This window comes from Gordionus sp. m RMFG-2023, chromosome 4, assembly GCF_954871325.1.
Source record: "Gordionus sp. m RMFG-2023 chromosome 4, tfGorSpeb1-WG-v2, whole genome shotgun sequence".
Taxonomy (NCBI): Eukaryota; Metazoa; Nematomorpha; class Gordioida; order Chordodea; family Parachordodidae; genus Gordionus; species Gordionus sp. m RMFG-2023.
Genome location: NC_088778.1, coordinates 25,432,914 through 25,447,239, shown reverse-complemented (window position 1 = coordinate 25,447,239; position 14,326 = coordinate 25,432,914). Strand labels below are relative to the sequence as shown.

General features: G+C 26.2%; 1 protein-coding gene across 1 annotated transcript; it reads left to right on the top strand.

Moving 5' to 3' along the window:
• Positions 1-1,730: 1,730 nt before the first annotated feature.
• On the top strand, positions 1,731-14,062 carry LOC135927833 (D-erythrulose reductase-like). Its single transcript, XM_065464033.1, has 7 exons — positions 1,731-1,838; positions 2,146-2,243; positions 6,334-6,488; positions 8,009-8,051; positions 8,941-9,111; positions 13,603-13,723; positions 13,823-14,062. The coding sequence occupies exons 1-7, from the start codon at positions 1,787-1,789 to the stop codon at positions 13,924-13,926; spliced, it is 744 nt and encodes a 247-aa protein (XP_065320105.1). The 5' UTR covers positions 1,731-1,786; the 3' UTR covers positions 13,927-14,062.
• Positions 14,063-14,326: the final 264 nt, after the last annotated feature.

Sequence of the window (14,326 nt, the reverse complement as noted above, 5' to 3'; positions counted from 1 at the left end):
GATTTTTATATAAATATTTTGATAATCTTCTGAAAATAATTTTCATTATTATCCATGATTCAAATTTAGAGATTGAACCGTCTTTGGATTCGTTCTATTACATTTTTTTGATATTTCATCCCTAGCTTCAGAAAAAATCGGTTCACATGCTACTGATTTAGCCCGTTGGTAGATATCCATTGCCATTTTGGCCAGAATTAGGAATCGATAATGATTCACTTACCACCAATCCGATATTATAGAATATTTGATATAAAATATTGGTCAAATGGTTTTGGCTCATTTATATCATCTTTCTCAGATTCCTCTGCTGTCCCAGTCACTCTCCCTTAAGGATATTTCCTTAGATAAATAATTTGTTTAATAAAAAATAAAATAAATAAATAATTTATATATAAAGTTTATACAAAAGAATAAAGGCAAACAACGAATGAGATAATATAAAGTGTTATGCATAAATAATATGTTTTACGTGTTCATGTACATTAATTAAAAGGTAATTAATAGAAAACCTTTATCTTTTTAATCGGTCTTCGGTCGAACCGGACCGTCCTGTCAAACCCAATAGTTTAAAATTTGATATATAAATTTAAATTATATTTTAGAAAAATTAATTTGATTAAACTATTGGAATTATTGTTAGGCAGAAGTCTATTTTAATATGGATTTTTCTGCCAAATATTTGAAAATATAGCACGCTAGATATATTAAGATTTATTTTGAAAAGATTCTATAAAGATTACAGAATCATATAAACATTAATTTGATTGGGAAAGAACTTAAAATTTAGACGGTGCCGTTATAGATATCATTTCGCTTATAACTGACTTCTATTTATTTGCCTGAAAAAAAAATATTAATGAATTAAGTAATTGGCGTAACTAAATTTTCAGAGCTTTTATAATTTTTATTCATGCATAATGGCCAATATTAGTGATTTTTCTTATTTTGCCACAATAAATATTAACTCAAAATATATATTTAGAATTAATTTCCATTCTGGCATACATGTGTGGCAGTTTTTCTTATTTTACTAGTCAGGCGCTAAAAGCGCAACCCAAATATTTAGTTCTTCTATATTTTGCAAATCTTTTATTATAAAATAACTCTCTTCCTTTATATTGCCAAACGGATTTAAATATAATATAAATATTGATAAAATATTTAGAATATATTCAATAAGAGTGAGGTCGACCAAAGTTTGTTAATAAATCCCCCTTCACTCCCCTTTAATACTGTCTATTAGAGTTGTTAAAAAGTCCGATTCGAGTCGATTTTAATAACAACACTTCTTGCTATGTTAGTTGTTGAGATGATAGACTTTTGTTATCAAATAGTTATTTTTATTTTATAACGAAACATTGGCAAAGATTTTAGTATTATTAAATTGTTATTTCCATTTTAGAACGAAACATTGGCAAAGATTTAGTATTATTTATAATAGCAGTCAACGTTAGCAAAGTTGATATTAAGATATTGCTAACTTTAAAAAAAGCAAATTAAAAATAGCCACACAAAAATCAAGAATCAATATATTTTATAGGCAGGATCAAAGCCAAGAAAATCTGAGATAAAACCCCCAAAACATTTTCATAACCCTTCCCACCTGTAGATATGACCCTCTGTTAGAATAAATTAATTTCTTATAAATTAATTATTTTGTTTTTAAACTATATTTATATTATATTTTCATGTTAAAATAGGACCTAATATAATAGACATTCCTCTCATGTCATTCAAAATAATGTTATAATCTTTTGATTTTAGCATTTAAAAAATAATAATTATGGAAATAAATTTTAAAGGAAAAAATGCTTTAGTAACAGGCGCTGGTCGAGGTTTAAGATTAAAGGATTTCTATTTATTATATAATTTTTAATAAAAGCAATGATATTAACATTTTTTTAAGTATTAATCCCAAATCTATGTCATTTTTAAATGTTGACTATTCTTATTGATATCAAATTTAGCAACTATTATTTTTTTCTAATTTATTTTTTAATTAGAGAGTTAAATAATTTTAATTTCTTATAGAATCTAATATATATTATTTATTTATATGAATTTTATATTTAAAAAATTTACTTAATATATTTAAAAAAATTAAAATCTGTTAAATTTAAAAAAAAAATTAAATTATCAAAGGCATAGGAAGAGATGTGGCAAAAGCTCTTAGTTTAGCTGGTGCTAAAGTATATGCAATGTCAAAAACTGAAGAAAGTCTGCTTACTTTGTCAAAAGAAGTAGACTATTTATAATAGCTAGGCAAATATATTTGATTGAGGTTGGAAAACAAAAAAAATTAGACTTCTAAAAACTTAAAAACAAATTAGTTTTATTTTTTGAATATTCAAAATCAAACATTCATTATATTTCATTTATAACATTCTTAAAATTGCATTTTTTCTTTATTATTTTTGACTAAAATGTTCACCAATACATAATATCAATCAGTATAATGTCAAGAGATGGGAAACATGAAATACAGATAAAATCAGGAATTTAATGATATTGGTAGAAGTTTAAAAAGATTGCAATATCTTCCAATTGAGTTTTTAAAAAATAAGGATATTTCTTGAATTTTTATGTTTTTGAATGGGAACCTTATTGGGTAAAACTTTTTTTGCTGATACCTGATTATTCAATGATCCATAAAGGTTAGTTGAATGTTTTTCATTAAAATTACTGAAAAATAATACTAATCTTTATAATTTATTGTATAAATATTCAATTAGACCATATTTACTTTTTATTTAAAATAATCATAGGAAATAGCCTCTCTTATGCTTTTTTCTTTATTTCAGACTCATTCAATTTTTTAAATGCTTTCATTACCTTTTTATTCTCTTCTGAGAAGTAAAAATTTTAATTTAGTATATTTATCATCTTGATATTTAAAATATTAAATTAATTAAAATCCAAAAGAAAAGCCTCAAATTTAAATTGATTTTTGTTTTATTTCATCATATTTTATAATACTATATATTTTTTAAAAAAGTGATGAATTTAACTGATACCCAAGTAGTATTTGTCTGACTTGGTATCTGTAATTTATTGACAATTACTATTTTAGAATAGAACATTATAAAATAATATTTAAATTTTGTAGAATATTGTTTATTTTACATATTTATTTATTGTTACAATATCGACAAAAGTGCATCTTATTTGAAAAAATTTTACATAATTAATTGAACAATTGGTTTTATAATTAAATACTAAAATCAGAATATATAGTCATCTAACTGAAATGCCATATATAAGTTTACTTTAAAATAATTTTGAACATAAAATGTTTAAGCATGAGAATACTGATAGGACTTTTTTAAAAAAGTTGAAAAATCATAGTAAAAATGTGTAGAAAATTAGACGTGTCATTGCCACAACATCAGTGTTATGGTTTCATTTTATAATCAAAATTCCAAGGATTCTAAAATATATAAAAATTAACAGGGATCAAAAGTAAACCATTAAATTGGTATTAATTGATATTTTTGACCTGAACCATTAAAATTTTTGCTACTTTAACTGAACCACTAATAAGCCTTGTAACCTAGGTTAAACTGAATCATCTTGGGGTTTTAATATGGTTGGAGAGTTTTTTCTGTTTATGATTAAGGAGAATAAAAAGAATGGAAGAAGATTAAGAAAATTAGGAAAGTAGCAAAAATAATCAAAGGGACAGAAGAAGATAATGATGGAGGAGGCATGGGAGATTATTTAATTGAAGAGATACAGCTTAGGTAGTTAGTGCAAATTATAAAAAGAGATTCTTTGTGTTTATTGATAATTTCGTGGATCTGTGTCTTCCTAATCTTTTTAAAAAAGCTTTGAGCTTTGCTACCAAAAGAGGTTAGATTAAAGCGAATGCTGGGTATTAATATGTAAGAAGGATATATGGAACTATATTCGATTTTCTGAGATTTAGCGAGGTCATCAACGTTAAGGTTGGATAGAGTAATTGAATCAATGTACATGAAGTCCCAAACTCGAAGCTGGCCGTTTGAAATTTAGAAAATGAAAACTTATGAAGAAAAAAAAAATTTAGTTTATTCTGATTACACTTATAATAATTTCATATATTCATTTGATGAGTTAACTAAATTGCAGAGTTGTTAAACGCTACTAGCTACTTTTTATAAAAAAAATTTACAAATAAATTTGTATTTTTTGCTTATAATTTTATTGTATAGCAAATATATAAAAATCTTATAAATATTAAAAAATAGTTAGTTTTGATTATAAAAAATTTATATAATAAAAATATATTTATGGTAATTTGTTGCATTTTAATAATATAATCATTTCAATATTATCATCCCCAAATCTAGAGTGACTATCAGAAAATATAAGTGTTGCCTTACTAAATAATCTCTCGACACTAGCACTTGAGGGATAAGGGCGTATTTAATCTTATATACATATTTTTAATATAAGATAGATTATCAATAATTTTATTTGCAAGTACATCGTATGTCTGGCATCCTATCATTTGAGGGCTAATGCCACAGATATTCTTTTTAAAGTCCTAGGACCTAGCCAATGGTCTCTGATTCCTAAATAAGCTCAAAAATATTTAATCAGATCAATTTATAAATATAAATAAGCTTTTACTTTCTGTTATGTATCCAACTCTCTGCCGTGGTACATATATATGATATGTCTGTTAACTCTACTATTAGAGCATCTTTCATCATTTTAAAGTTATCTGCTATTTTATTTATTAGTGTCTGGCGGCATAAAATTGTGTACCAGAGGATAGAATTTTAATCATGGTAAATGATGGACTATCAACCAAGGACATTGGCTGAACTGTATAAATTATAAAATCAACAATAACTTTATCAGCCAATATCTGAAAAATATTGTCATTTGCATTATTAATTAATTCGGTTTGAAATTAGTCTTTTTGGATGTAGAGTCGCCTATACCAAAATTATTAAGATGTTTCTCCATTTCCTTAAAACTCATGAACAGTCTTATAAAATAAATATTATTAGAATGTAAAAATGACAATTAACCTTTAGGTGTTTCTTGAGGTTATAGCTACTGGATTGATTTGAGGAAATATTTTTTTTTACATTTTTAAACAAATAAATTTGAAGCCAGTTTTGGATTATATATTTATTAAAAAATATTCAAATCTAGGGAATGGGAAATTTGTATTATAGCTATTAGGAACATTTTCTTCCCTGGTATCCTCCATTTCATTAATATCATTGTCTGAATCATTTTTAACGATTTGGATATCCATAGGCGATGACATTTTAAATTATTAACACGTGATTTAGGTTTATAATACAAATAAAATTATAAATTACAAATTGAAAATATATTTCAATTTCAAAATTAAATAATAAATTATAATTAATTATGATTATTATAATTTTCATGTTTATACTTACCTTCATTATATTTTTTAAAATAGCGGCTACTTAGCTACTTTCAAAAAAAGTAGCGCGCAAAAAATTTAATAATTACAAAAAAAATAGCCGCTATTAGCTATAGCTACCAAGCTAAATTGTAAACATGCAACATAATATTATAAATATGAGATGCACTTTCACCTGTTTTCGATATTTTTATTGGAACTGCAATAAAGCTCATTTTTAAGTAGGAAGTGATTTCCCAATCAATAAAAAAAACCAAACGAATTGGTGATTAAGTGTAAGAAATTTAAATTAAAAAATTTTAACACTGTTTTAGTTTATATTTCACTATACGAGAAATTTATAATGTTATGTTTCCTCTCTAATCCTTGTCTTATAGTGCCCACAAATTGAGCGTTGCAAACGTTAATAATGCATTTCAACGCCAATTGTCATTTGCCTTTTTAGATAAACAAAGGATACGTTACGTTTTTTTTTAAATTAAAAAAGTGCTCAAAACGCAAACGCTCAATTTGTGCACATTATTACACGCCCGTTTCTGCTACAAATCAGATATGGACCGATATTTGGTGTTGATCAATACTTGTAATTTAAAAAAACGACCTTCATAAATTAAAAAAAAATATATTTTTTATACAATTTTCTAAACCAGATAAAGGAAAGAAAAAAAAGTGCTATTATTTTTTTTTGGTATCGGCTAAAAAAGTTGCATCTGTTGCCAATATTTAACAATCAATATTTTTCAAATTTAAAATTTTTATAAGACCAGTTTAAAAAAATTTTTTTTTGATTTCATCTTGAAGGATTTTTAATGCATAAAAATTGCAAAAGTTTTTTTTAAAAAAAGAGATTTTTTTTTTCAAACTGAATGAAACTAATGATGAATAATAGTAAATTTGTACCAATTTATCACAAATAAATAATAATATATTATATTATACAGGACCCTAAAATAAACACTATACTATCCGATGTAACTGACTGGGAGAACACCTGGAGTCACATTGAAAAAATTAGTCCGATCCATCTTTTGGTTAATAATGCCGGGGTCGCCAAATTGCAACGATTTCTGGAAATCGATAAGCCTTCGATTCAATTGTAAATTTGGATGATGATTTATACATCACGGCTTATTTGGTTTAAACTATTTAGCCGGATTTTACATTAAAATTATGAAATATCATGTACATTTTTATACCATCTATTTCAACTCGTGGAATAAATAAAAAGAAGGAAAGGAAATCATAATGTTGATAAATCGTACAATTTGAGCTGATACCAGCTTAAAGTGAACAAATTTTAAATAGCCATCTCAAAGTCTTATTTTTTCTATCTCTGTATTTTGATCAGACTAGTAAAATGTCAGATGTTTTATTTTTTTTAAAAAATAACTGCGCATATTTAATTTTTTTTACTATACATTGTTTTATTATTTTGACTCTCAATTCTTGGACACTATCATTAACTATTAGCATGTGTCCTTGGTCTCTTTTCCTTTTAAAATTCTAAATAAATGTTCTAAAAAGTGGTAATAAGTCACCTTTTAAGTGAGAGCACCAATTTTTTTTTAAAAAAAAGAATTTAAAAAAAGTGTTGCAAGTAGTGTTGTTAAAAAGCCCGATCCGATTAAGATTATAACCAAATTTAATATTGTGCCTAGCCTGGTGATTTTGATCACAGATGGCAGAGTTTAGGCTTATACTCTCCAAATCTTAAGTCTTACACCAAATTATTCTGCCTGAAATCTTAATCGGGCCCTTTTTAAAAATCGGGCTTTTTAACAGCACTACTTACAGGCTTCTTTTCTGAATACAATTTTGAATTAAGAACCAAAACTAATTTGTGGGTTTTATATTTTTTAATAAATAAAGACTTTTTTAAAACAAACAAAAATAATATATAGCTTAGAATTTTGGAGCGATTCTCCTACATCTTTAAATTATTTAATAAAGCATATTAGTTTCTTTGATAATTATTTTCCGTTTATTTTAGAACATATTAATAATTAACAAGGCCATTTTTTTTTAAAGTTCATCAGAAATTACAATTTTTTTTAAAAAAAGATCCAAAAACAATTATTAAGTCGGTTCAGGCTAGTTCGAGCTCCAAACCTTTGATTGAAAAATATCAGAGACTTGCAAAGGTATTATTTGCCCGGCCCGGATTTGAAAAAAAAAATTTCAGCCCGATATATTATTTTTAATTTTTATATAAAATAATGGCGATTTAAAATATTCGGCCCGATTCATGTTTTTTTAAAAATATATATTAGGCCAGGCCCGGTTATATATAAAAAAAAATTAAAATACGGCCCGGCTCGTATATCCGGGCTTACGGCCTGCTCTTTGTGATATACAAATTAAACTAGTTTTATTAAAAGTTGAATCAAATTTTAAAAAACATTAATTAATTTGTTCTGGCCAGTCTCTAATTAAAATTGTTTTTTATTTTATTAAAAGAAGAGAAAACTAATTTTTTAACAAATTTAGGCCCAATTTTCAAGGGCTTTAATCAGATTATTTAAAGATCGACCAATCATTTTATCTTATATTAAATACTTAAAAATATTTTGTTATTCAAGTAATTCCTCACCAAAAATTTTTTTCTATATATTTTAGTCAATTCGATGTCAATTTTAATGCCGTTGTCAATGTTTCCCAAGTATTCTATTATTTATTTATTTATTCAGCCAAAAATTGAGCATTTTTTTAAAAATAGGTCGGTCTCCGGTGGTAAATATTTTAGCGCCGGACAGCCGAGCTAAGGTCTTAAAAATATTTTTTTTTCGAAGTTGATAATGACGCAAATTTACGTCGTTCATAATAATTATTATGGGCTGGACAACTTGCACAAAGTATGTTTTACGGGCTAGATCGGGTTAAAATAATTACCGGCCAGTCCGAAAATTCCAATGGAACATCACGGGCCGCCGATCTTTAATTGATAGATCTTAAAATAAAAGCTAGATAGTTATAAATAGAAATTTTTTTTTACCAAGTGACCAAATGTCTCACGGTAAATTTTTATTTCTTGTATTATTTAGATTTATTGATTAACTAAACGGTGACTTATCCTGCCTGAATGATCTGATTGGCCGAAAATGTGTAATTATATAGTTGGAATTATTAATAAATTTCTTTTAAAAAAAAAAAAAATTCACGGTAGTTTTCGCATATCCTTTTTCTTACGTTTTTAGACAATTGTTTTAATAGTAGTCAACAAATTTTCTGTAGAATCCAAACAAACACCGAAATTTTTTATAATCGATCATTCCAATATCTATGTTACATAAAAAAAAAGGCGGTCATTTTGTTTAGGAGGCCATTTTTGGGGAGGGGGCGAGATTATTTGCTACTCATTATGTAAAGTGTAAAATAAATTATCATTTTATTCAAAAAATAATCTTTGTAATATGACGTGTTTTTTCGACTAATCAAACTTTTCACACCGGCCAAACTCAACGTTTAGCATGAATATATTTTTTAATTGAAACCATTTTATCGATATATTTTTAAACATAATTCATGTCAAAATTGAAACGCGATACAAGGCCGTCGTTCATTACATGCTCCAACACAACCTCACTGAAGGATGCTCCATTGTTAACGTATCCAGCCAGGCTGCCCTTGTAGCGATTCCTGACCACTCTATCTACAGTGCCTCTAAGGCGGCTCTGGATGCCCTTACTAGATGTATGGCCCTTGAGCTGGGACCTAAAAATGTTTACCTTTAATGTATTTAATATACATTTTAAGATATGGTCTGTTTTAGATCATTTAAATCAATTTAAAAGCTTAACCCTATATCGAGAGCTTATCGTTATCTTCAAGCGTTGCCTTATTAAACAAAGCGTTATTCTAACTGATTCAGTTTTAAAAACTAATTTAAAATAAAGCTAAAATAGAGATAATCATTTTATATAATATTTAAGAAAAATCATTTTAACCCTCCATATTTATAAATTTACACCAATTTAAACTTTATTTTGTAATAACGTTACGTTAAATAACAACGCTTAAAAGATAACGTGTTCACTATATTTTTTTAAATGATAATTGCTGGCACAACATTTAAGAAGATTTTTCTTTGTAAGCCAAATTGTGATGAAATGAGTATTTAAAATATTTGTATATAATGTCGAGCGGGATATGTTATTCATGGGGATTCGTAATCTTTCGATTTTGAATCAATAAATTCGGGCGATTTATATATTTTAAAAATCTGATTTGACCGGAAATGCATTCCAGCACGTATATAAAGCACTCACACTGTTCATTTCAAATTTTACAATGTATTTTACAAAGGTTTATGGCAAAAGCTATCTAAAAATTTACAGGGTAGGTGTTCTATATATACATGCTGAAATCCATTTCCGGTTAAATTGGATTTTAAAAATGTTAAAATCGTACTCAGTAAATAATTTAAAATCGAGAGATTCTAAATCCCCACGGATTTCATATGCCATATATACCGTTCGTTCTATTAATTGATATTTTAAATAAGTGATGCATCGATACCGAATGCCGATGATCCTTTTCTCTATAGGTTAGTTTTGATAACTTTTCGATACAATTATCCACTAGAAAAAATTAGATTTTCTTGATTTGCAAAATTTTATTCGATATTTTTAAAAAAAATAATTTATCGTAAAAATTGTTTAATTTTTTTTAAGAACCATTTTTTAAATTTATTTAAGGCTATGCTCAAACCTGATTACTCGTTAAAAAAAAATTGCTGAATAATAGCCCATTTCTAAGAGATTTTTTGATTGGTTTAAAATTTTAAAAAAAGCCTATTTTGAAGATCTAATAAAGTATTTTTTTTAAAGTTTAAATGGCCACCACTATATTTAAAGTTATAAATTTTTAATATACACTCAAAAATTAATATTGGGTGCTTTAAGTTTTGCTACATTTTATGAAACACTTTTTTATTTTATATTAACTCCCCCCAAATTTTTTTATCCTTAACCGCAACGAGCCAGCGGCCTTAGTCTGAACCGCCTAGTTCGGTAAAAACTAATAGATACTTATTTGTTAGATTTTACCGAGTTTAATAGGTTTGGTGCCATAAAATTAAGAATTTATCATAATCTTATTTTTTACTTAGATTAACCTAACCCACATCATGCCTTAGAATGAACGAAAAAGAAATACACTTAGCCCAGTGGCGTAGTTAGGAATTTTTCTTAGAGGGGGTCCATACATATATTCGGCCCTTTTCTCCGGCCTTCGGCCAGGTTAATCTTACAAATCATAACCATATCTTCTATAATATATAATAAATATATTTTTTTTAAATGCATCAATAATATGTTATTATAATTTAGTAGATTATTCTCAATAACTTTGTAATAATACTATATAGAATAATTTCAATAGGAATATAATATCCTTCCACAAACATCAAAACCAGAAAAATATAAATATTAATGGAATTTATTTAATATAAAGTTACTTTTAAGTCTTTTGAACGTATAATTAGAAAAAAAATTTAGCTTTGGGAGGGGTCTAAACCCGAAAACCACCCCCCGTAGCTACGCCACTGACTTAGCCTATATTTACTTTTTATTCCCCTCATTTTCAATCCTCGGAGGAAACTATTGTTATTCCAAAAGGCATTCTTTTTCATTTCATATAGAATCCTAAGTATTTGTAGATAAAAGCTTCTTATACTTCTTTTGTTAATTGATTATTAGAAAGATCACTGTTTTTTGAAGTTTTTGGAATAATTCGTTAATCCAGAATATATGATTATTGGGTTGTATATACGGATTTATTGTCATTTTGTTATTTAAACAATCCAATTCGTTTTTATTAAAGGAACGATGGGGCTTGTCCAGCTTGAAAAACTAGTTCTATTATGTTAATTTCAATCTATTTGTTCAATGCATCATTTATTTTATCAGCCCATGCCAATATAAGAATACTTGAAAAATTTAGATAATTTTTTTAAAAATAAATTTAAATAAATAAATTTTCCAAAACAAGTATAAAATACTTAAGACATCAAATTATCGAAAATGGTATGGAGTCTTCAAATAAAAAAATGAATAATAACAGCAAACTAGCACCAAGCCCTCATTCTCTAATTGATATGCAATCTTATGATTTTATCTTCAATTGCGGCCCCTCTGTGTGATCTATTAAAAAGGCGAACACCAAATATATATGGAAATTATGGATACAATTCAACAAAAGTTTTAGTTTTATTACCTTGATAAACCATTACATGTAATGCTTCGATACACGGCATCGTTGGAGTATTATTTAGCAAAATTAATAGAACTGAAATACGATAGCGTGTACTTCTTAAACTCTATCCGTGACAGAAAAAAAGATGCTCAACAATAGAATGCAAAGCTTTACAATTGATATTCATCGAGAAACTTTATTATCATTTATTGAATCGGAAAAAATTGGCTCTCTAGCCGTTTTTATGCCTAATTAGGCATTTACATTGGCTATGGCTAAGACGAAAAGGTTTAGCCAGTCGGCACCTATACAACTGAAACTTATATAGGGAAAACCGTTACTGCTGTCAAGTGTAATTGTTTATCGCGATATCTAATTATGCAATTGAAAAATTTACGGAAACATTTTTAAAAAAAAAATCATTACGCCTAAAAATATATGAAATGTAAATTTATCCATCAGATAAATAAAAATTGTAATATTGTGATTACATAAAAAAAATATATCATTCATGACTAAAATACGTTTATAAATTTTTGCAGGTCCCTCCTATTATGCTATGACGCCGTAATTAAAAATTATCTCATGTGATATAGAATTTATCTGTGGCAATAGTCCTCCTGAAAAGACATGAGATCATTAGCATCATATATGCAATCTTCCGCCATTATCTTGTGGCTAATCTCTAGATTTTTAAAATATAAATATAGATATAGATAAAGTTTATTGTAACCTTTTATAATACACCATTTTTCAATTTTCTCCTTTTTCAGCATTTTTTGATTTATTTTTTTTCCTTCTAAAAGTTTTATTTTTTTTATATAAGATTTTTCTGATCTTCCACCTTTTATTATGAATTTAGAAAAAAGATCTAACTATCTCCTATAAATTTTAAATATTTTAAATTTGTGAAATTATAAGATATATATATATTTATTTAAATAACATATTTTAAATATTAACTTGAAAATAGTTAATATTGTACATTCTAAAATCCGTGATTAATTATATTTTTTCAAAAGCAACGTCATTTTTTGTCAAATATGGAAATAGTTACAGCTACTTTAACAACACTAAAAAAAATTATTTTATGACTGGCTAGCGACTTTCTAAATAAATAAACTAATCATAGTCTCATTAGAAAAAAAAGGATCAAAAAAAATTTGAAATTTATAATTTTTTATTTGATCTTTTGCGTGGAAGACGTGTATTATCATTTGTGACTCTTAAAAAGTTTTTAAAAATTTATATATGCTTTTACCAATATTTCAAAATTTATGGGGAAAAAAATATAATATAAATCACAAAAGCATTGCTTACTTCGTAAAAAGATAAAAATAATATCATTTTATAATATTTATTATATATTCAAAAAATAAAAAATTGGTGAATTCAAATAAAATATGATTGGAGTTTAATTGTAATATGTTATTTCGGTATTTTTTTAAAAATATATTTATCAGTGGTGATATGTATCGGTGCATCGCTGATATTATCAATATTTTCTATATAATGGTGACAAGCGTCTACATGAGAGAGGGGGTAGCATTTGCTTTCAATTTTTTTGGAGGGTATTAGGCGTCCAAAGGGGTAATAGTTAAAATAAACACTATTTGTAGATTTAAAGATAAAAATAAATGTTAAAAAAATTCGAAAAATTTTAAATCATTCATTCTCAGATAACATTTGAGTACAGTTTTGATTTATTCACGCTCATAGCTAATTTTTGGAATACAGTTAGCAACAACTATTAATTAACACTAACAAATGTTTATTTGTTATTCCTAGCCTAAATTTATGAGGCCTGGAAAAATTTTAATTAGAATTTTTTGGAAGATTATAAATGGTGGCTCATTATAAGATTTTTTGTTATATCATTGGGGTCGTTATCTCATAAATTTTTTTTAGAGGGATAGAAGTAGAATTTGAGGGGAGGTTGCCTCCAACAAATTTTCTGTCATGTAGACGCTAATGTGACATATTTATATTGAACTCTTTTTATATATATCGTACTTAAGATACGAGTAAACTCAGTTAATCCAACGATCGTTATGACGGATATGGGAAAGGTTAATTGGTCTCGTGATAATCCTTTAAGCGAAAAAATGAGACAAGATATTCCGCTACAAAGATTTGCCGGTATAATTAATCTCTTTAAAATTATTTAAAATAATGCTGCATCTTAGATTCCTTAAATTTATGTTTTTTTTTAAATGAAATTCTAACATAATATCGTAGATGTTTCCGAGATCGTTAATGCGATACTGTATTTGCTCAGTGATAAAGCGAGTATCATAAATGGCATAAGTTTGCCTCTAGATGGAGGTTTTACAATAAGATAATTTGTAATTTTCTTTATATTTTTTCTATCTTTATGCAGAATATTATAATTTATATATCAAATCGAATGATGATACTTTATAATTCTTCATTTTTATATTATCTTTCTTTATATTTTATATATAATAAATTTATATACCGAATTAATAAAATCATTACAGGTTAGTTGTTGGTTTATGTAAATTATATTTATCATCTGCCTTTTTATATCATTAATTTTGAAATATTCCATTTTAAAAGGTAAGTTTTTTAAAAAACTCTATAATATTAAGTTTACATATTATTAAATAACCAAGATGGGATTTTTAATGTAAGGCCCCCCCCCCTATTAATTTATTTGGTTAGCAAAGTGCAAAATGAACGAATAAAAAACCAGTTTGTATTTTTTAAATGGTTTCTAAC

What these genes read in the sequence shown, in the direction of transcription:
- LOC135927833 (XM_065464033.1), top strand. Translation starts at nt 1,787, where the DNA reads ATGGAAATAAATTTTAAAGGAAAAAATGCTTTAGTAACAGGCGCTGGT. An exon ending in AGTAACAGGCGCTGGTCGAG is followed by an intron (nt 1,839 to 2,145) that starts GTTTAAGATTAA and finishes AAATTATCAAAG; the next exon opens with GCATAGGAAGAGATGTGGCA. An exon ending in TTGAGCTGGGACCTAAAAAT is followed by an intron (nt 9,112 to 13,602) that starts GTTTACCTTTAA and finishes ATCGTACTTAAG; the next exon opens with ATACGAGTAAACTCAGTTAA.